The sequence below is a fragment of the Sorex fumeus genome, unplaced genomic scaffold (genome assembly GCF_029834395.1).
Source record: "Sorex fumeus unplaced genomic scaffold, SorFum_2.1 ptg000034l, whole genome shotgun sequence".
Lineage (NCBI taxonomy): Eukaryota > Metazoa > Chordata > Mammalia > Eulipotyphla > Soricidae > Sorex > Sorex fumeus.
Window position 1 is genome coordinate 19,467,678 of NW_026606091.1, and position 24,966 is coordinate 19,492,643.

The window sequence follows — 24,966 nt, forward strand, 5'->3', positions numbered from 1 at the left end:
AAACAAGCAAATAAGGACCAGGTATGAATTCAGGCTTCTTTTAAGAATCTCACATTGAATATTCCTCCCAGCCTTTTTTCACATAATAGGTTAAAATGTAATCTTCAACTACAGGCACAGTATCTCTCCCATGAAAAAGTTGCTAATAACTTCTGACACAGAAGCAAGATTATAAGCATGAAGGCCATTAAAAAAATGCCCAAGGTGTCACTGTTGAAAACCCTAGAAAATATGACTCACAGGACAGTGTTGGTATTGGGTATGCAATCAGCAGGGAAGAAATTGTTTTAAAATATTCAGCTATGTAGCTAGTGAATGACTTACAGAAATCTAGTATCTCTCTTTTGGGGAGTCAGAGAGATACTACAGCCCCTAGAGTGCTTGCCTTGCATGCAAATGACCCAGGTCATTCAATCCCTGGGATGCCATATGGTTCCTTAACTGAACCTACCAGGACTCATGATCATGAGTTAAGACATAGGGATAACCCTTGAGCACTGAGAGATGTGACACGCATCTCCTCAAAAAGAATTCTTCTTTTCCATAACAATAAAAAACAGAGGGAATTATTTCAAGTTTATTTTTATGAAAAAGACAACTTGAACTCTTTATTTTCTAAAATGGCAGTTTGAAACTTGACTATCTTGCTTCAGCTCACGTTAACATCTTGTATTCCCACCTATCATGACACTAGAAGGTAGCATGGAAATGGAAAGAGTAGGTCAGTGAGTCAAATCATTAATTTTGTTTTCATTTATATCTGGGCTATAGTCACACTATATATGATTTACTCCATGCTCTGTGCTCAGGAATCACTCCTGAGGCTGTGCTCAGGCAACAATATACAAAACAAAGAATAAAACCAATATTATCCATGTGCAAAACAAACTAATTTCTGCATTATCTCTTCAGTACCAGAGTAATATCATTCTTGTGGTATTTGCTGCTCTCGGACAATTAAATTTCTCTGATTCATAATTTTTTTTCATTTGCCAGACTGTTACATCATGCACCAATTAAAAAATAAGAAAAATAATGATAGTGATCAATTAATGTAACATATCTGAGTTCTTTATTGTTCTCCTTTTCTCTTAATAGTCAGAAAATAATCAGTGAAAATAAAAAACTTAAGTTATTTGAATATCAAGCAAATACACTTGGTTACAAATCTTCATTTCAAATTTTTATGTCCACAAACACACATATACACACCAAGCATGCGTATATTTCATCCCAGTTTTCAAAGGTCAATATATTAAGAATCGTTTATCTTACCACAGTGTGAAACAATTTCAGTGTAGATGATTCAATTTCATTTGGGATGCTTCAGTCATAAGAATTCTACATCTTGAAATTATCTCCTCCCTAAATGGAATGAAACAAAAACTTTAGGAAATAGAAAAACAAAACATAATAGCTTCTTCTTAGAGTACTAATCCCAAATTCTTCATGTCAATTTCATTTAATTTCTTGTACTCAAATTTTAAAAAATTACATATTTCAAGACTCCACATTCACAACTCTATCTGATTAAACCATTCCAGAAGACACTAATGCTTGAGTTTTATAGGTACTTTTTTTGTTTTTGTAAATCAGTTCATACTCAAAGAAAATTTTTGAAAATTATTTTAAAAAAGAAAAGAATTACAAATTAAAAAGTTTCTATAGCAAAGAATTGTTCTGAAAAAAATATATGAATATCAGTTCATAACACTTATACCCATAAATTCAGTTTATAAAAATAACTGTGAAATTAAACTAACTTTAAAACTTGTGGTATATATGTAGCAAGTGAAAAAACAAAGTCACAAATATATACCATGTAATTTTTTGGCAGATTATATGTATCTGAATATGTTTGGAAATGTATGTAATAAAGTGCTTTAAATAACAAAACTTTATATTTAATTCATTTCTTAACATAAATGCTACCCCCCCCCTTTTTTCACTTTGTATACCTTGGAATGGAGGTCGGCTGCGGGGGCTAGGTCCCTTGGGGTGGGGAGGACTCTCACCCGCCCCACAGCCTGGCACTGAGTCCTAATCTTCACTGCCCAACCACTGCTACACTCCAGGCCATTTTCCAGATGCTCAGGCCAAGCCTCATACAAGAATGAAGTCCCATGGAACCCAGATTTTGAAGAACTTTGTGACTTTGAACTCTTGGACTCAACGGGACCCGGAACAGAGATTCTCTGCCTGCTTCTCCCAGTCTCCTGTGACTCAGGGATTACACCCATTAGCAACACCCTGCTGGCATCAGATAATCTTCTCATTGGCCACCCTCTAGAACTCACGGATGCTCCTCCCAGATGGGAGTAAATAAGGAGGTTCTCAGAACCATGCCACTGAACTCTGCGCCAGGGTGTGGGGTAGGTGAGAGCCCTCTCCTCCCCAAGGGACCCAGCCCTGGCAGCCAACCTCCACTGCAAAACCACTGCCACACTCCAGGCCGCTTTCTGGATCAGGGGGCCCTGCGACACATTATAAAACACTTCCTATCCACTTAAGCCTCTCGGAGAGCCTGGCAAGCTACCGAGAGTATCTCACCTGCACAGGCAGAGACTGGCAAGCTCCCAATAGCTTTTTCGATATACCAAATACAATAACAACAATAGGTCTCATTCTCCTGACCCTGAAAGTGCCTCCAATCATTGGAAAAAGATGAGTAAGAAGAGACTGCTAAAATCTCAGGGCTGTGAGGAATAGAGATGTTACTGGCACCTGCTCGAACAATTCGATGATTAATGGGATGACAGTGACACAGTAATACAGTGATACCTTGGAATGATAGAATTACTTTGGGATACAATTCGGGAAGTTTTGTAATCTCTAAAACACCTTATAACTCTAGAATTGTGTGATTCTAAGCAGAGTTGTTATTTAACAAAGCAGAACTAAATGACAGCATAGGGATTTTCCTTCTAAAATTACTCAAGTTGCTTCTATATCTCAGGTGTTTGTAGTAAGCATATTGAAGAACGTGGCAATTGAGAGCTATGGAAAATGGCTTATGACTCAGATTCTGGATAGGATGTAGTAAGCATCACCTTAAAATATTGTGTCTGAGATATTTATGGGAGCTCTATTTACTCACATCTATTTCATTTTTAGGTCAAAGAACACTATGGGAAACTTTTTTTTTAAGGATCAGAAAAGAAGAGGAGGGTCATTTAGCTCTTCCATCCCTGCAGAACATTGCAAAACTGGAGCATAAAAACTTACACAACTCAAAATGATCAGCATTAGGACTTTACCTTAAAAGAGAATCAGAAAGAAAGTTTCATACCTGATGGAAAATTATTATTTTCTTTATGGATAAGATTCTCATTTTAGAGCTGCATTTCATAGTTTCCTAATGCTATAGCTTTCCTTTGATAATCTTCTATCTTTCACAAGTAAGGCTTCCCAATTCCAGGTGGTAGTAATAAAGTCCATACCTACAGTGTTCCAATAGGTAACCCCAATTTTTTAAGATTTAAACTCTAAATTTTTACAAGGACAATGGCCTCAATTTCCAGGATGAGAAATTTCTCTTCATTTTGTTTACATTTTAATTGATTATATGTTTTAAAAAGACAGAACCAGCATAAAAAGTGGATCTGGTTAGAATACCTACTTTACATTTTACATTTACGTGGAAAATATAGTTTGTGGAAAGATATTTCGCCTTTTGTGGAAAGCTCATTCCACTCATTCATAGATGATTTTGCTCTAGAATTCTAGTTAGCACTACAAAAAAGCGACACAAAATATGTAGCCATTAAAACTATAAATGAGTTCAATCAATAGGAACAAAATAGGTAATAATGATGGATAAGTATTTTTAGAAATAGTGAAAAACTATTTTGGAAACAGAAACAAATAGCGTATAGGGATCTCCTTAGGTATTGAAGAGAAATGTACAGGAACTTTTTGTTTACCAAAATACAGTTTACATAATATTGTTATGATAGTGGTAATGTTTATTGCCTGCATGTACAAAGTCATTGCTAAGTGGGATTTTTTGGGGTTTTTTGTTTGTTTTTGGGCCAGACCCAGAAGTTCTCAGGGGTTCTTTCTGGCTCTGTGCTTAGGAAATACTATTGGTGGTTCCCAAGGGACCATATGAGATACCAGGAATTGAACGTAGATGGGTCATGTATAAGGCAAATTCCATACCTGCTGTACTGTCACTCTGCCCCACCCCCAGGAGTAATTTTTTAATAGAATGCCTATAGAATCCTGCATAAGAAGATCATCTTTTAAAAGTATCAAGTAGGATATATGGTCCTCTGGAAATAAGTATTTCCCTTATATACAGTATAGTAAGTCTCTGTTAAAATACTTCTGACATTTAACCCTGGTATGGGTTGCACTGTCTAAGATGAGACAGGAGAGGGAAAATGAATATCAAGACATAGCAATACTACTCCTGGGAATATATCCCAGAGAGGCAAAAATGTATAGTCAAAGTGACATCTGCACTTGTTTGTTCATTGCAGCATTCTTTACAATAGCCAGAAATGGAAGAAACCTGAATGCCCAAGAACAGATGACTGGTTAAAGAAACTTTGGTACATCTACACAATGGAGTACTATGTAGCTGTTAGAAAAGATGAAGTCATGAAATTTATGTACAAGTGGTACAACATGGAAAGTATCATGCTAAGCGAAATAAGTCAGAAAGAGAGGGATAGACATAGAAAGATTGCATTCATCTGGGGAATATAAAGTAACAAAATATGAGATTAATACCCAAGAATAGCTGAGATCAGCACCAGGAGGATTACTCCATAGCTTAGAGGCCAGCCAGGCATTCTAGGGGAAAGGGCAGCTCAGATAGAGAAGGGAGCACCAAATAAAGGATGTTTCTAGGATCCTCCCAGGAGGGAAGATGCATGTTGAAAGTAGACTATGGACTGAACATGTTTGCCACTCAAAGCCTCTTTTGCAGACCACAACACCCAAAAGGAGAGAGAGAACACAAGGGATCGCCCTGCCACAGAGGCAGGGTGGGATGGGAGGGATGGGGGTGGGAGGGGTATTATCCATGGTGGTGGAAAATGGGCACTGGTGGAGGGATGGGTATTTGGTCATTGTATAATCTAAACCCAAGCACAAATCTGAGTGTTGGGGTAAAATCTCAAACAATAATAGTGGGTTTGGTGTCAAAATATTGAATGTGATAAAAGTAGAGAGAGAGTAATGTGGAAATCATCTGCCCCACAGGTAGGGGAAGGGTGTAGGATGGGGGTATACTGGGGTTTTTGATAGTGGAGAATGGGCACTAGTGAAGGTATGGGTGTTTCATTGTATGACCGAGACTTAGCCCCAAAAGCTTTGTAACTGCTCTCATGGTGATTCAATAAATAAAATTATAAAAAAAAAAATTAAACAACTTCTTTTCTAGCATTAAAAAAAAAGCCAAGAAAAGAAGAGGCCAGAGATTGAGAGAAAGAGTTTTACCAGGGAAACTGCATCAACATGATGGAACATGATACCTAAGAGTACATTAAGACAGCAAACACTCAGCTTAACATGACTAATAATGGGAGTAGGAAATCAAACTACTAACAAACAAAGGTAACTACCAAGAACTGGCACCTGAGACAAGGTTCCGTACAACGATATGGAGAGCTTTATGTTGGATCTTGATGTTTTCTATCAACTGGTCCTCAGTGTTTTAGTTGTTATTATTCTACATATGTGCCATAAGACCCTATGAAGTTTCATCAAGTCATCAATGTTTACTAAATTTCAGTGTTAGAAAAAAATCGCTGGAATGTAATTAAGAAACAAACCCACGAGAGACTGTGTAAAAACAATGTGCCAGAGAGATAGGAATAAGGCACATGCCTAGAATTACAGACTAGTGGTTCTGTCCCTGGTATAACACATATGGTCGAAAAGGTGAAGGGGTTAGTCCTGAGCACAGAGTCAGAAATAGGTCCCAAATAATACCTGGTACGCCCCCTAACCCCCAAACCAAAATAGAAAAACTGCTTCAGCAGTGTAAGACAGAGGAGAAGAGAGAAATTCCTCTGGCAAACCATTATCTTATTGTCAATGAAGGAGAATGTAGTACATGAGAAAGAAATGAGCAGAGGTTATAAAAAAGTTGAGATGAGTTCTAGAAACATAAGAATAAATCAAACAGAATATATTGATAGAAAAATGGAAATAAATTAAATAATAAAAGATGTGAACAAAATAAAAAAGAGAAACCTAGAAAAGACAAGGCAAGGGAACAAAATATGTGTAAGAGGAAAAGGAATTAAATCCCTCAATTTCATAGTCGTATTCTTTCCATATTTCCATATCGCCCCCCTTCTCTAAGAATTATACACAAATTTAGCTTATTATAATAATTATACTTTTTTATTTTTTTGAGTGTTTAAATGCATGTATAGATAGGCATAATATATTTGTGAATAATGGGTTTTCTAGTAACCTCTGTTGAATTTTGAAGAGCAACAGAGTTCTGCAACTATTTATTTATAAATGGCCACTGCTTCCCATCATTTTTGAAAGCCTGGTTGAGAGTATAAATGCCATCTAAATGTAGTGCAACATAAAAAACATTTTGATATTAAAGCTCAGACTTTTAATATATATCAAACTCTAAAAACTGCAATTTTGTGATGGCAATAACCATGCAGGCAAATATAATGTATATCTCAAAGATAATGAAAGCAAAGTTCTTCTTAGGATATTTTCAAAGCTAAATTTTGTAAGAAGTGAATTTTAAATCTTTAATGCTTTTATTAAGGTATTCTGAGTAGATTTTTTTTAAATACTAAAAACTCAAAAATGGCATTCATTTTAAAGCAATAAAATATACAGAAATTCCACTTTAGTCTACCTGAATTGATGTATTCAGAAAACAAAAAAATAAGATTTAAATCACAGAAACACTAAAAACTATAAAAGTTAACAAAAACAAGTTATGGTACATTCATCCCTTAAAAGTCTGTGTGTGTGTGCTCGTGCACACACACTTGTGAACATGCATGTATGTGTGTTTGTGTGTGTGTTTCACATGGACCATATAATGTTACTGACGAATGGGATAGAATCGCTCTGGGCATTTACTCCAGAGTTCATATACATGGAATTGAGCACTAAGGTGCAGTTAGGGCTGCTTTCTCCTTTCCATTTTCTCATCTTGGGTAGATAGTCCCTTGCTTTCATACCCCCAGCAGTCAAATAATGAATTGGAGACAAACTCCTGCCCCTGGTATAGTCTGACACTTCCAATATGGTTCAGATTTGGATACGCAGAGGGTAGCTGTAATCATACAAAATAGCCCATGATTGTATTTTTATTTAAAAGGACTAAATGAATCAAAAGAAACATCCATATCCTTTTCTTTCAAGTGAGGGAAAGATATGATATGTACTTAAAGCACAATATATAATTTTAGAAACTCCTTCAATCCCACAGAAGCTATTCATCATCTCATCTCAGGGATAAATGTAACACACACACACACACACACACAGAGAGAGAGAGAGAGAGAGAGAGAGAGAGAGAGAGAGAGAGGTAGCCTCTAGTAATGGAAAGTCTGAAAGGTGAATCTATAAACAGCCATATAGAGAATTCTGTGCTGAATTTATACAGACTTTACCAGCGATTCAAGGTGATGAAATCAATGACAAAAGAAAAATCAGCCACAGAAACTTAGGAGATTCCTCATTCCCTATGCTTTTGCTTTTACTACATAGAGTCTCATTTCTGATCAAGCCTCCTCCTCAGGGGACTCTAATAGGTTAATAGCTACAGAAGTCAGCTTTATTCTCTAAACTAGCAAGATCAAAGGGTGCTCTGTGGAAAACTTAATAATACTCCTGACTTCCTCTGAGGGCCCCTATCCTTCTACCATAACTTTTGATGCCACTTTGGAGTCTCGTTACAGAGCTCTTCAAGATACTTAACAGACTTTAAGGAAAAAGTCAGTTCATTAAAAAGGAAAAAAAAAAACAAATAAGTAAAAGGCTCTTTTTATTTGATGGATTAAAGGATGAACAACCTATTGAGCAAAAGATATCAAGAGTGAAGAGAGGATGAACTATTTGTATAAATTTCTAAGATGTCAATTTCCTAAAACAATTAGCCCATGATTACCCGGTAATAAGCTCTATTATATGCACATTATCTCTATTGAAAAAATCCAATCCTCATTATAAAGTCCAACAAATTGGTAGTAATCTTAGAAAAAGTTTACTAAAAGTCAACTGAAGTTTAGAGAATTTAAAAGCAAATATTCAAAGACATGCAAATGGTAAATATGCAAGTTTTTTCCACATTATATTATAAACAATATATCTAATTTATGGACCTAAGTTAGTGAAACTTTTTTACTGGTATATACTTAATTATAGAATCATTGTATATATTAAAATTTTCAAATATTTTTCAATATGTCAATCAATGAGATAATGTAAGGAATTTTTCAGTGAGCACATATATTTTAATAACATTTTACCATTACATCCTAATATATAAAATTTATATCTATTACATACATAGAATATGGGGTGGAGCAATAGCACAGCGGGTAGGGCATTTGCCTTTCATGCGGTCGACCTGGGTTTGATTCCTCTGTCCCTCTCGGAGAGTCCAGCAAGCTACCAAGAGTATCCCGCCTGCATCGTAGAGCCTGTCAAACTCCCCGTGGTATATTCAATATGCCAAAAACAGTAACAACAAGTCTCACAATGGAGATGTTATTGCTGCCCGCTCGAGAAAATTGATGAACAACGGGAAGACAGTGCTACAGTGCTACATACAATATTAGATATTCTGTTTTGCCTTTTTTCCTTCTAGAATTCCATTATAAGAATTTTTGTAGTTGTGTTCCATCATTTTAAATGTAGGGAAGGCTTCTAAATATTCTTTAATGTAGCACATTATTCTCATCTTACTTTAAATCTTATCTAACTTTAATCCTAAATGTACCATACTGACCTCCTTCAGGGAGATTTATCCACCCACTCAGTAGTTATTTTCAGACCCAGTATTTGATTTCCTCCCCATGCCCAGGCCTTGAGTATGTTCTACAGGACCAGTGCCCTTTCCACTGAGTACTGGACTCAGAAGTAGGGCCCCTGTACATACTGCTCTGAACCTATGGTGCTGAGATCATTAGGGTCACTTGGTGGTGCTCCTCAGGGCTATCCAGGGCCACACCAATGAGGATCATGTGTTGTGGGAGACCAAATTGGATCAGTTGCATGCAAGGAATACACCTTAACCCCTATACTTTCTCCAGGCCCCTCCTAGAGATTTATTTAAGTGAACTCACAGTATAGTTCAAGTACATAATGGTAACTCATAAATTTATATCAATTAACAATACCCTTATCCTTGATAATAGCAGTTAAGCATGAGTATGATGAATGCCAATTGCCTAGTAAACTGTAATATTTTTGATAACTAGTCAAGATAATTCTAAACATCACATGCCAGAAATCCTGTTTATTACAGTTTCTGTAAATGTGAACAGTTTACATTTAGCCATCCCCCAACCCCTGTCACCTCTATGTGAGGGTGGGAGGGAAACTGGGGACACTGGTCATGGGAAACATACACTGGTGAAGGAACGAGTGTTGGAACATTGTATGACTGAAACCCAATCATGAATAACTTTGTACTGTGTATCTCACTGTGATTCCATTAAAACATAAATTTAATAAAAAGTTTACGTTCAGCACCCCAACATAACATTTAATATAACTGAAATCCCTTAGTCTCTATAGGCAATGACTAATACTCTCACTTCCTACCAGCTTCTGCACCTCTAATTTGCAATGCCAAGGAGCAAGAGCAGTTTGCTACTGATCCATTATTCTGATCTATAAGGAGCATCCTTTCTACAGCACAGATAACTGATAATAAAATGTGACTCAAAGTTCATTTGAAGATTTCCGGAAAATATTCACATTCTTTTCACATTATTATCTTAATTCAGTCAACAAATTTATTCAGCATATTCACTGTGCAGACACTCTGACAGGTGCTGGTTATGCAAAGATAAATAAATCCTTACAAGAAGTTCACATAGTGATGGTAAATTAGTGACATACAATTTCTAACTTCCAGCTTGAAAATTTTATGAAAATACATGGTGTTAATATTGAAAGGGGAACTAGCTCCTAGCATCTGTGTTTAGCAGAGGAAATAACCATAGAAAAGCTTCCTTCCTACAGTCGTGATTCCAAAGATTGACGCCAAAGAAGGACCTCTCTTAGAATAAAGGCCTATGGTGATAACCTCAGTATGAGATTCATAGAAAATATACTGAAGAAAGAAACAACTTATCATACATGGAGATCTTTATGCAGCACAGTTTTCCTCATCTAATTACAGACAAGAAATATGAAAAAGATATACAGGCTGGGGGAAAAAAACATTTTGCCCCTCTCGGAGAGTTCGGCAAGCAATGGAGAGTATCTTGCCTGCCCGGCAAAGCCTGGCAAGCTACCCGTGACGTATTCGATATGCCAAAAACAGTGACAAGTCTCACAATGGAGATGTTACTGGGCCCGCTTGAGCAAACTGATGAACAAGGAGAGGACAGTGACAGTGACAGTTAAAATTGGTATGCTCCATTATGGAGTCTCATCTTGGGTTGGGAGACAGCACAAAGGCCTGGAACTTTTTTTTGTTTTGTTTTGGAATCACATCCAGACTACTAACGGCTTACACTTGGCTCTGAGTTCAGGGATCACACCTGGTGGTGCTCAGGAGAGGACCATATATGGAGCAGGGAAAGCACTTGTGTGCAAGGAAAGCACCCTACCCGCTGTACTATTGCTTTGGTATCTGAAGTGTATCTCAGAGCAACTCATGGAACCCTAAGCATTGTTAGTTGTAGCCCAAGAGATTCCTGATGCAAGAGACAGCCCTGGTTTCCACCAGCACCAGCACTGATGAGTCTGAGCAGCACGAGCACTGATGCATACAACTCTGTTGTCAAGAGGACTCCCATCCCTGAAGTAGTATTTTGAAGTCTCACACTAAATTAAATAAATAAATAAATGAATCATGCAATTTATTCTATAGGAACATAAAATCATTGAGGATTTTAAAGTCAGAAGTGACAGAATCAGATTCTAATTTTAAATGATTCATGTAGACACAAGGAAACTAGTTAAAATAATTATGCAACGAATTATAAACAAAAGTCCTATCGACTGGTACTGATATAACAAAATAGGAGAAGCAGGAGAGATTCAGTTTTATGTAATTCCTTCAATTGGTAGAGGGAAAATAGTCTTAGGTAAATTAAATAGACGCTATAAATTATGAACAAGGAGTGATTTAGAATGGTACAGAAAGCAACTGGAAAGCAGGAAATATTTCAAGTATAGTTTGGAACTTTTACTTCTCAACAACAGTGAAATTGTAACTGTGTTTCCTACTTAGAGTTAATTCCCTTATCTGAGTCTCTGTGCTATTATTCCAAACACACATGGTAAAACTCTAACATGGAAGGTGATGGTATTAGGTGATAGAGATGTTAGTGATGCAAGTAAAGCCCATATAAATGGGATCAGTGCCTTTATAAAATGAACTTTCCAGCCCTCCCTAGCTAGTTCCACCATGCTAGGGAGGTTACAGAAAGCAGCCAACAATGAGAAAAAGAATTCTCATCAGACTCAATATGCTAGCACTGTGATCATGAACTTGCCTCTATTTAAATCTGTAAAAAATATATTTCTTGTTTCTTTGCAGTCACCCAATTTGTGGCAATTTTTTTATATTAAATAAGGGATATAAACCTGTAGCACTGTCCTCCCATTGTTCATCGATTTGCTCAAGCGGGTACCAGTAACTTCTCCATTGTGAGTCTTGTTACTGTTTTTGGTATATAGAATATGCCATGGGGAGCTTGTCAGGCCCTGCTCTGTGGGTGGGATACTCTCAGTAGATTTCCAGGCTCTCCGAAAGGAACAGAGGAATCTAATCCAGGTCAGCCGCGTGCAAGGCACTACCCACTGTGCTATCAATTTAAAAATAGTGAATCAGGCAGCCAAATCATCTTTCTTTTAAAATTATATTGCTATTTTACTCATTAATAGTGATGAAATTGAAAAAAAAGCATGCATTGCTACTCATGATAAGAAATCACCTATCAGATTTTATTTAATTTAATAAAAACGTAATACAAAAATTTAAGGGCTGACAACAGTTATTTACTTTGGGGTAAATATTATTTCCATTAAATCATGATTAAATATTTTCAAATTACATTAAAAATAGAACACTAAAAATTAAATGAGACTATAAATACGTTACTTTTATCATTAAGTAAACAAAAATCGAGAAATTTCAAGAAAATATAAAAGAAAATCTCAAAGGCATGAGGAGGAGACATTTATTCCAATCTCCTACATATTTAATCGCTGGACAATGAGGATTAATGCCCAGAATCATGATTCCCTGTCATGAAAATTTTAAGATGAGATGATTTAATTATCACTACCATATTATTTTTGCTAATGGTAGGAAATTAATAAATGCACATTTTAAAAAGAGGCATATTCAGCATGGGTCAAACAGTAGTATTTTGCTGCTTGACTTATTGCTAATTGAATTAATGAAAACAACACTGGCACTATAATTTAAATCACTTGGGTTCCATTATTTGATTCATAGTTCCTTAAAATACCTTTAATATTTATCAGATGTCAATAATAACTGAACATAATGGTCATCCTTCTTTGATCAAATAAGAACTACCTATTTACAAAGGAAAAACTGTAAATGTAAGTAAATATGTCCATTTGAAGAATAATTCTAAGATTGAAATGTTTCTTTATAAGTTGTATGAGAAATATTTGACTATGAATGTCTCTAAGGAAAGCTTCTATGAAGCAAAACTCTAAAACTCCCAAAGCTATTTGATTACTGTTGGCCTCATCTTATTGATGAATAGGACATGAGATTCACAAACCTATTGATGTAGGTAGTCTCTAGATTGGTGGAAACTCCCTTTCCACATTTTCTCCAAGATTCAATTTGGGAAAATTGATTGGTGAAGCCTTTAAAAGCTGCTTAACAAAAAAGTTGAGATAGCAACACTATTTGTATTTCAAAGCTTCTATTGAATGTCTTTATGAGGTAGAGAAATCAAAAAGAATAAAAGGGTACTTGAGAAACAGCATAAGAATCAAGAAATCTTTGCCTTTGAAAATCTAAGAATATGTGAATAATATGGTGACTTGGGATTGTTCTCCTTAAATGCAGACTCCCAAAGCCTTCTGCATATGTATCTAATCTGATCTCCATGTCAGGTCAACCTTGTCAGGTACCCAGAAGAGTTTTTTTTTTTCTTTTCAATGGAAGGAGGCTGCAGACAAAATTAACATTTAAATAAGTAGCCCACAATGTGTTGATTACACAATAATTATCACAATCACTGGATCACTGAGTAAAATACATCGTATTTTTTCTAATTTTTAAATTAACTGAGGTGTAAAGATAATCAAGTGGCCCAGTGACTTAAGTAATTTGCTAATAACAGAGTAAGAGTTAAATTTAAAAAAAAAAAACTTAGTATCTAAACTTGTAGCACTGTGTATGAATGTGTGTTTATTTTCCAGTATATCACATTACCCCCTAGGAGAGATTGATGTATTCCAGAAAGCAATTGGTGAATCTTTAGGATGAATTGCTTTCAAAATAAGAACAGTTAGTTTTCAATGTAAGAAGCTGAAGCAATAGTGCATGGGGAGAGTGTTTATCTTGCATGTGATCATCCTGGTTATCCCTGATGATCCCCCCAGCAATCAAGGAATGATCTCTGAGCACAGAGCCAGGAGTAACCCAGAACACTGCCAAAGAAAAAAAAAGGTGAGGAGGAGAATTATTAAAATAACAGTGACAGAGATCTGGATAGATATATGGGGTTTAAAGTTTTAAAGTTTTTGTGGGTTTTTTTTTTTTTTGGCATTCAGTGATACAGGTTTTATCTACAAGACCAGATATAGTTCCCAAGCATCACCAGGTATTATTACTGAGCACAGAGCCAAGTGCTAAGTGGAGTATGGCCTGAAAATTACTACTACTACTTGTATAATAATAATTTAAAAAGCAGAACTTTTAGAAAGGAAAAAATATGTCATTTTTTGCCTTTAACTAGAGGGTGATATCATCACTGCCCTCCCGTTATTCATCGATTTGCTTGAGCCGGCCCAGTAACGTCTCCATTATGAGACTTGTTGTTACTGTGTTTGGCATATCAAATACTCTCAGTAGCTCGCCAGGCTCTCTGAGAGGGGCAGAGGAATCGAACCTGGCATGGACGGGCTGGCTGCGCACAAGGCAAATGCCCTACCGCTGTGCTGCGGAGAGGGTGATATATTTTTTTAATTAATTCCCTTTGAGATAACCAGTTACAAAGTTGTCCCTGATTGGGTTACAGTCATACAATGTTCCATACACTGGTCACTTCTCCAGTGTACATTATCCACCGAGGGTTGGGGTGGGATGGGAGGGGTGAGGGGGTTTGGGGGATGGTGGATATACTTTGAACTATTCCCACTTACTGTTTCACTAAATTGATTTTTCCCTTGATTGTAGTAGACACATAATAATTGCAGTGAAAATTGAGTATGTGCCAAGTGCTTATTAATTTCATATTTTTGAAACATATTTTACCCATTTTACGTAAGTAAAAGGAGGCTCATACACAGCCTACAATTTGTATGACTAAACAGTATCTTCAATGCCAAATATCTGGCAATGAAAATCTTCTATCACAGGAACCTCCAGGCAGTGCTTGGTCTTATTCTCACTTTCTGTAGGTGAATCTGCTTTGAGGATTCAATTATTTTTTTCCATGGTTTAAATTGAGGGCTTACTCCAGTTCTTATATCTGGCACAATTCCAAATAATTTTTCACTGACTTAGAAAAATGCCAGAAGAAAAATAGCATTAAAATATCTATCAAAGAACAGAAATTAATACATAAGGTCAAGAACAAGTTCCTAAACAAGAGATGAAAATGAGAAACTAGAAAGAGAAGGGGAAAAGTCCTTGTTCATTTTGGAAAGAATATGTGAAAAAAATAAAGTCAAATTTAACCTAGGGCATTTCTTTACATTTTAGCTACTTATTTCTTCAGTGAGAGAAGTAAGTTTCATGGGCTGATAACATTACCACTGAGTAATTCCTGAGTTCTCGTTACTTACATCATCCAGTCATACTTTCTCACCCTCTTCCCCTTGGCAAAGTGCTTAACTATTTGAGCTGACTGCATGAGCAGAGTTCAGATGGTTAAGATTTATTTCTGACAGACATGAAAGGAATAGATGTATTCACATCACTAGAGGTATAGCTTAAAACCTTAATATGGGTACAGGATTCACCATCACTCACCACCATCAGAGTCCCAATGTTATTATACCACCAAAAAGACCCCTCTTTGCACTTTCTTTACCCATTGCTTTCCAGTCAGTGACCACCATAAATTCAATCTATGAGCTTTGTTGTGTTTTTTTTCAGTTCATTTTCTTAGTTAATGGCATTCCGAATATGAGTAAGACATATTAGATAATTGTCTTATTTTTTATTTATTTTACTAAGCATAATCACCTGAAGATCAATCCATTTTTGTCCCAAAGAACAAAATTTGACCTTTTAAAAAATACCAAAATAGAATTTCCATTGAATATTATTCTATACAGCTACTATATTCAGTTAAATGTTAATTGGCATTAAGGTTTATCCTTGTGTTTCAGCTGTTATGAACATAATATTAAGGTTTATCGTGTGTCTTGGCTATTATGAACATAAAATGCTGTTGTGAATACAGGGGCGCAAATTTTATATCAAAGTAGTGTTTTTATCTTCGGTTTTTCTAAGCAATATGGTATTTACATTTTAAAGGGATTTCAATAATGTTTTCCATGGATTCTGAATCAATTTACATTCCCATTAATAGTCAGTAGATAGTACAGTGATATTCCTTTTTTCTTTTCTTTTCTTTTCTTTTTTTTCTTTTTTTGCACTCGAGGAATGAGGTAGGTCACACATCTGATGACGCTCAGTGACGATTCCTAACTTTGCTCAAGAGTGGCCCATGGTTGTTCTTGGGGACCAGATGTGGTAGAAGGGTTTCAAGCTAGTATCATCAGGAAGTAAAACATGCACCTAAGCCCATTTACTATCTCTGAAACTCATACCATATTGTTTTCGGACATCCTCCCCAACATTTGCTGCTTCTAAGCTTATGCTTCTAAGCCATTTTCACTGGTGTAGTATGATATAGCATTAAGGTTTTGATTGGATATCCCTAATAATAAGTACTATTTTACATCTTCAAATATTGTATGGTTTCCTTTGAGATCTGTGTATTCAAGTTTTTTATTTCCTATTTTTTATTGGGTTGTTTTATTTTTTTGCTGGTGAATTGTGAGTTCTTTAAAGATTTTTAATATCAACTACTGTTAGATGTACAATGTGTATCTTTTCCCCAATAGATCTTTGTTGATTTGGGGGTGGGGGTGTTAATTCATTTTCACTGTGTAGAAGCTTTTAAATTTCATATATTTTCTAGGAAAAACATTTAGAGAAAATATATTTTTTAATTTTAATTTATCATGACTTATGATGCTGTTAATGACAGGGTTCCATATATAAATATTGTAAGACCAAGCCTCCGACACCTCTGTCTTCCCAGTACCATCCTCCACAACAGGAAGCTTATTACTATAGAACAGTTCTCAGGAGTAGCGATCTTTTGGCAATTTGTTATTTTCCTTTTGTGTTTCATTATACCCAACACTTTGAGCACTGCTGGGTGGGCCACTAACACTTAGAAATAACAATAATTATGTGAAAAGATCCAAGGAAGGCAAGGTGCCCAGTGCAGACAATTGAGGCTAAAGTAGAGTTAGCAATTGGGATATGCATAGATAATAAAGCCTAAATGTAATAGAATGCTAAGGGTCCTTAGCTTTGGTCCTCCAGAGAAATAGTTACTGGATGGCTTTAGGATGCTTTGAAATTTAACAGAATTATTCTGAATAATATGTTGAGAACAAAGGTGGAAACAGAAACTGGGCAAATGAAAAAGGCTGAAGATGAGTAAAATTTTATGCTGGCTTTACCAGCACTAGTGTGATTTATAAAAATAGTAGCAACAGAGAAAAAGAGAGTCTTCAAGTTAATGATAATAATATCCTAATTAATATGTTTCACACTAGTTTAACTTATATTTTAAAGTTAAAGTCTATAATGATTGCTACACTTAGGATAATGACTCCTGGGCCAAGTTATAGTACAGCAATCATCTTGCATGGGGCCAATCTGGGTTCTATCCCTAGCATGGTATATGGGTACCCTGAACATGGCAAGGAGTGTAAGAGCTGAGCACCGCTAGGTGTGCCCCCACAATTTAAAAAAAATGCATATAATAACTCACACAGTAAATAAATTCAGAAGTAATTATCAGTAATCAGTAATTATCAGAATTATCAGAATTATCAGTAATTATCAGAAGTAATTATCAGTAATCAGTAATTATCAGAATGACTATAGTATATCGTAAACGTTTAATTTTAGAATAAATATCTATTGGCTTAAATATATACAGCAAAGGAAATCATAAACAATATGCAAAGCTCACCTGAAAAATGGGGAGAAATACTAAAAATCACTATATGATAAAGGGTTAATTAATACCAATGTTATATTTAAAATGCACACAACACATAGTACAAACAACAGCAATCTGATTAAAAATTAACAGAACTGAATAGAAAATTTTCCCTTAAGAAAACACACAGATGGTGGATAGAAATGTAAGAAGACTAATCAGGGAAATGAAAATTAAAACCACAATGAAACACCACCTCACACCTGCTAAGAATGTCTATAATCTGAAAGACACAGAAAAAACAAATAGTTGACTAAAACGTGGAAATCGAACCCTTTACAGTGTTGTGATTAAAAATTGCAGTGCTTACTACAGAAAGCAATATGGAATTTATTTAAAAATCTTAGAAACAGAACTGCTATATGATTCAGCAATTCAGCTTTGTAGATTTATAAAACAAACAAGCAAACAGGCAAAGAACAGGGGCCAGAGTGTACAGCAATAAAATACTTGCCTTGCATATGGCTAACCAGGGTTCAATTCCTGGCACCACATGCGATCCTCAGAACACCCCTGGGTAGGGCCCCAAACCAACCCTGGTCCAAACAAAACAAATATTGTCTTTAAAAGATATTGGAACCATTAATACACTGCAACAGTGCAGAATTATTCACAATAGTCAAGATAAGGAAACAACTGAAGTGTTCATAGGTAGACACATAGATAAAAATATGATACACAAGTATATACACAGAGGAATATTATCCATTTTAATAAAGCAGGAAATCCGTCTTATCACAATAGATAATTATTAAAGCATTATGCCAAGGAAAATAAGAGAGATAAGGAAAGATGACTGAATATTGTAGGAATTAGCTCACTTTTTTTTAAAATGTTTTATTAGTGAAACACCATGAGGTACAGTTGTAGACTTACAAGTTGTTGTGCTTGCGCTTCAGTTATACAATGTTCAAGTACCCATCCCACCACCAGTGCCTATTCTCCACCCTCACCAATCCCAGTATTCCTTCCACCCCCCATCCCCCATCCCACCCTGCCTCTGTGGCAGGGCACTCCCTTTTGTTCTCTCTCTCCTTTTGGGTGCTATGGTTTGCAGAAGAGGCATTGGGTGGCAATCATATTCGGTCTATAGTCTACTTTCAGCATGAATCTCCCATCCTGGGTGGATCTTCCCAGCATCCTTTATTTGGTGCTCCCTTCTCTAACTGAGAGAATTAGCTCATTTTTGAAAATATTTTTTTTAATCACATAACTACTGAGAAGAGTGGTTGAAAGAGAGTTAGAGGAATACGTGGAATGAATGGATCTCAAAACTTACAAGACTAAAAAAAAAAAAGGGTACATAGTATAGCACAGCGGGTAGGGCGTTTGTCTTGTGTGCAGACGACCTGGTCGACCCAGATTCAATTCCTCTGTCCCTTTCAGAGAGGCCAGCAAGTTACCAAGAGTGTCTCGCCCACACGGCAAATCCTGGCAAGCTACCCATGACATATTCAATATGTCAAAACACAGTAACAGGTATCACAATGGAGATGTTACTTGACCCGCTCTGACCCGTTCGAGCTCGATGAACAATGGGAGGACAGTGACAGCGACATAGGGTAGAGTATAATCATTTGTAGTTAAAATTTTTAAAAGTATATATTGAAAGTCTTATAACAAGTTAAAGAAATTTAAATATATGATGACAAATGTTTACTAGATTTTCTGTGGATATCCTCTCATAACATGTGTGTGTGTATTATCATCATGTTGTTTACCTGAAACTAACATAACATTATATGTCAAGTATGTCTCTTATTTATGTTTGGTGACCACACATGGTGGTATTCAGAGATATTGACTGGCTCTGGCTTCAGAGATCCCTCCTGGTGAGGCTCAGGAAATTATAAAGTGCTAAGGATCGAACATGGGTTAGCTGCAAGCAAGGCAAGAACCTTACTCACTGTACTATACCTCTCAGACTCCTGATTATACCTTAGCCACTGCCACTGTAACCACTGTCCTCCCATTGTTCATAGATTTGCTCAAGCAGGCCCAGTAACGTCTGCATCGTGAGACTTGTTGTTACTGTGTTTGGCATATTGAATATGTCACGGGTAGCTTGCCAGGCTTTGCTGTGAGGGCAAGATTCTTTCGGTAGCTTGCCAGGTTCTCTGAGAGGGGCGGAGAAATAGAACCTGGCTCAGCAGGGCTGGCTGTGAACAAGGCAAACACCCTACTGCTGTGATATGGATCCAGTCCATTGTTAAACAAAAATATATAATTAAATAAATAAAATACAGCATGTGGATCAACCCCAGAATGGAGGCACACACGAAGCTACCAGACAGTAAACGAGACTCATCATTTTGTGGCCTTGCTTGGTATTTTAGACAGATCTCAATGGTGTTTACCATTCTGATGAACATTAAATTGTTGGAATTTTACTGCTTCCAAGCAAAAGTTTGACCTTTCTTTTTCTCCTTCCTACTACTGCTAAATTGAGCTCAGTGGATCCCAAGAATGTGACCTCCTTTTATTACTAGTAATCACAGTTAAGGGGAATTGCCTATTGAGATGGGGACGGATGCTGACCAATCTCTCATTTATAACTTAATTTTTAGTAAAGTAAGTAAAGTAAAGGCCCTCCCGTTGATCATCGATTTGCTCGAGTGGGCCCAGTAACGTCTCCATTGGAGACTTTGTTGTTACTGTGTCTGGCATATCGAATACTCTCGGTAGCTTGCCGGGCTCTCCAAGAGGGGCAGAGGAATCGAACTCGGGTCGGCCATGTTGGCTGCGTGCAAGGCAGACGCCCTACCCGCTGTGCTATAAAAAATATTATCCTATAAAAGGTTCTCCTTAAACTAAATCACTTCTAAATTATAGAAGAGCACATCATAAACTTCGAGTACTCTCTATCTCAACAATGCATCATATCCTCTATTAAAAGTATAACTTAGATATGGAAATCTTTGAGACTTCAATTTCTTTTTCATAAAATTAATGTTATTACTTATGAGGTCAGAGAGATAGACCAGAGAAAAAGGTGTGTGACTTTCATGCAGTTACCCTTGCTCTATAATCAGAGCTACATGGTCCCAACAGCATGGCTGGGTGCAGCCCAGGAACACTGGAGCACTTAGAGGTTGAATCAGGTAATCTGCAGCAGAGCAAGAGGGAGCGTCACTGCATTCTCAGTATGGAACCACACTCAGTTCACTGGATATTATCAGGAAAAGTCACTCAGGTTTATTAAATATCACCTTAATGCCCCCCACCCCAAAAATAAATAATTAAAACATTATTACTTACAGAGTTATTTTAAGGATGCAATTATTCAGGTAAAAATATCTAGCACAATTGTAATGATTGAGTCCCAGTCATCTTTTGTCTAGAAGTATTAAAAACAGAATAATGATACATCTTGAACTCAAAAGAAAACATAAAGCAAAGGATACTGCATATAAATTAAGCAACTCTCAAAAATACCAAACCCTATAACTTGAGTAAATTAAGCAAATTTTTGCACTAGGGAGAATGCACAGTGGGTAGGGTGTGTGTCTTGCATGTGGTCAACTTGGGTTCATCCAAGAACTGCATAACAGAATGAATCCCTAGAGCTATATCACGAGTGACCCCTGAGCAGAAGGCCACAGCTGGATGTATCCCAAAGAAAAACAAAAAAAATTAGATTTTTTTCTGAGCTATAATTAAATGACTCATAAAATTTGGATAAGATTTTCCAAATCTACCCAAGGAGTGTGAATATAAAGTGGGTGATATTTGTGAATATTACATGATATTTATATTAGTATGCATAAACATTTGCTTAGAGTGGATAAGATATTCCCCTATTAACTCCACTGTCCTATAAAATTATACAAATTGATCACCTTAGCAAGTAACTTCCCCATAAATTTCAGAAGCATGATGAATTTGTTAATAAGGCATTTTCAGCAACAGGGATTATCAAATTGCAGAACAGAGAATGCCATTTTTCTTCATCACATATAAATTACTAATAGCTATGTCTTTATCATTCACCACATTAATTTTGGAGTTTTTCAGGGACAGGGGCACACCTAGCAGTGCTCAGGCACCACTTCTGGCTCTGTGCTCAGGGGCCACTCCTAGAAGTGCTCAGTATCCATGTAATATTTTAATGACTGCCTTAGTGGACTCAGCTTGAGTTGAATCCAATTAAAAACTGAACTCAATTTTTTAAAGAAGCTAAAATTATTTTCAATTTACCCCTCAAGTTCTTATTAGAACTGCTGTCAAACAAGAACCTAAGTTCTTTTGTTCTCCCATTATCTGCTTGTACACTGTGTTTCTCCTTTGACAAGTTCAAATGCATTTGTCAGAGGATAAATAGTAGTAGGGGTATTATTAAAATTAAACATTATTAAAGTCAAATGGTTTCTTTCTTTATACCCCAGAAACAAGTAGCCCTGTTTGCTGCCGTTAAAAGTGCTTGAGCTGTGAATTTTCTTTAGACATAAAGTTACAATTTAGAACCCTACACCATTCACCTCAGCTATTCTTCTATGCCTAATGTAAATGCTATTCCCACACCATATCAGAGGCAATAAAGATTTAGTTCATTCAATTTCATACCACGGTATGGAGAAAATTGTATTGAATATTTGTACTTTGGGAAATTCATGCCAATTGATACAGATAAGCAGATATGCCCACCACATACAAATGTAAACACACTTAACATTGCACGACAACTGATTCTCAAATACTCAGCAATGGCAATTTCATCTGTCTTTAGACTTCCTACTAGACTGAAATTCAAAGTACATTTTATGAAAAAAAAAGGCAGTATTGCATTGAATTTCTCCACTATGTTATCTACTGAGAAACCATTCCAAAACACTGATAGGAGATCAGTTATGTAAGATACTGGAATTAAGTCATAAGTGTTGCACTCAAAAAACCCTAAAGCACGGTTATTTGTATTTTCTAAGTAGCAAGTGGAGGAAAACCACATCATTTTAAAAAGTAGACTAAAGGGGTCTCTCTCAGGCTGATGTTTACACTCAAGTACTGAGGAAGAAAGGAATGAAACTGTCCATCAATTTTCATTAACTGGCAATATGAAAATATCTGGCAGTCGCACTAGCAGATGGCATGAATTAGTCAGAAAGTGTGGGTTAGGTCTTATTAACAACTTTTATTTTGCTAGAAGAAAAGTAACAACAGGAAGCAGGTGTATTTATAAATTCCAGAAAAAGATGACATATTAAAAAAAACCTAGGTCAATTTGCCCTCTCTTGATAGAATTACTAATTCTATCAAGAGATAGAATTACTAATTTTTCTAAAATTCAGCTAAGATAAAATGAAGATAATTTTACAAATATGCATAAAATCCTAGGAAAACTAATTCAGCAAGATTATGGCCAGTAACAATGCAACTCATATAGTACACAGCAGAAAGAGGTATCTGATTGGATAATAACAAAATTAATGATAGACTCCTATTCTGAATTACTTCTCTTTTCAATTAGTATCCTTTGATAATACTCTTATTTTGGGAAAAGAAATAGTGGATTTCATAAATTTATGATCATTGGGAGCTTTATCTGTTCATTATGTATTCTTTACTTAAAGGTATGTTAGAATACAGTGTGCTTAATGTTTTTGAAAGCATATACTATATATATAATATAAAATAATATATATATTATATATATATTATATATAATATATACATATTATATATAATATATATAATATAAAATAATATTGATTTTCATTGATCTTGCAATACTGTGGTCAGAATAGTTGCGCTATTTAATTTTTTGCATATCAGTTACAGTGAATGGCACAGTCTTACTATATTGTCATCATGCAAGATTTCTAAAAATTATAACAATCAATAAAAGTTTATACAAGATTAGACACATATGACAATAATAGTTGGAAATGATCATGCTGGACGAGAACTGAGTGTTAGAAGTAGGTAAAGGGATATATACACGAACAACAACAACCTTAAAGTATCCGTATTGCAAACTACAATACCAAAAAGGAGTGTGTGTGTGTGTGTGTGTGTGTGTGTGTGATAGAGAGAGAGAGACAGAGATAGATAGATAGATAGATAGATAGATAGATAGATAGATAGAGAGATAGACAGACAGACAGATAGATAGACAGATAGAGTTCCTGCCATAGAAGCAGGCTGGGGATGGGGTGGGAAATGATGGGAGGGAAATTGGGAACACTAATGTGGGGAAACGTAGACTGGTGGAGGGGTGAGTGTTGGGATATTGTATGACTGAAACCTAATCATGAATAGCTTTGTAAGGATCCATCTCACAGTGATTCGATAAAAATATATAAATCAATAAACAAAATAAGATAACTGTTTAAAAGAGTTCAGACTAAATTATATATTCACCTATCTTATATGGATAATAATGACAGCATCATAAGATACTACTATTTTTCACTCTTATCCATAAAGTAATTGAACCAATGGTTCTTGTTTTTGAGGAATTTATATCCTAGTATAAACAGTCTGCTTGTGACAAATTCCACTGAATGAAAAGTTGACAGTAGGTTTGTTGGCAGGTGCATTTATCACCGAACAATGTAATGTTGTGGCTGATTTTAAATAGGTCTTTTGGATTTCATAACCTATAGGATCTGTGAAGATGAAAACATCTAAAGAGGAGCCATTTTCATGGACAGAAACTAGAAAAAGTCCATAAACCCAGGAAGAAACTACTTTTTTCCCAATTATTGAAAGTAGGAAGTATAATTTTATTTTAGATATATTTACTCGAAAAGATGTTATTTAGTCTATGGTATCACTGTATCACTGCCATCCCTTTGTTCATCAATTTGCTCAAGTGCGTGCCAATAGCGTCTCCATTCATCCAAGCCCTGAGATTTTAGCAGCCTTTCCTTACTCGTCCTTCTCAACAGTGCGGTATCGGAGGCTCTTTCAGGGTGAGGGGAATGAGATCCGTTATTGTTACTGCTTTTGGCATATCTAATACGCCACTGGGAGCTTGCCAGTTTCTGTTGTAGTCTATGATAAATCAAGAAATTTCCATAACAGAAATAAAAACATGACTAATGGAGAAAAAGGAATAACATCAAATTACCTGAAGTTCAACATCATTGAATAGTGGATGTATTCAACTTCAAAATATTGGAACAGTTTATAATGATTAACAGAAATCAACCATTTGACAGTCAAATCACTTTGATTTTCCTAAGGGATACAACAGTTACTGAAAATAGTACTTTGAGGATGTAGTAACAGACAATTGGTAAAATAATCATACAAAAATTTTCTTAGAAAACTCATGTCCGTGAATAGGTATACTGCACTGCTAATGGAGTTCAGCATC

General features: G+C 35.9%; 1 protein-coding gene across 1 annotated transcript in view; it reads right to left on the reverse strand.

Annotated features, from left to right (window-relative positions):
• Positions 1–1,235: 1,235 nt before the first annotated feature.
• Positions 1,236–24,966, reverse strand: part of LOC130026575 (uncharacterized) — a 230,057-nt gene continuing 206,326 nt past the window's right edge. Inside the window, exon 3 of the mRNA XM_056117422.1 lies at positions 1,236–1,365. Within this exon, the coding sequence (XP_055973397.1) occupies positions 1,293–1,365 (73 nt within the window). The 3' untranslated portion in view covers positions 1,236–1,292. The remainder of the gene's footprint in view (positions 1,366–24,966) is intronic.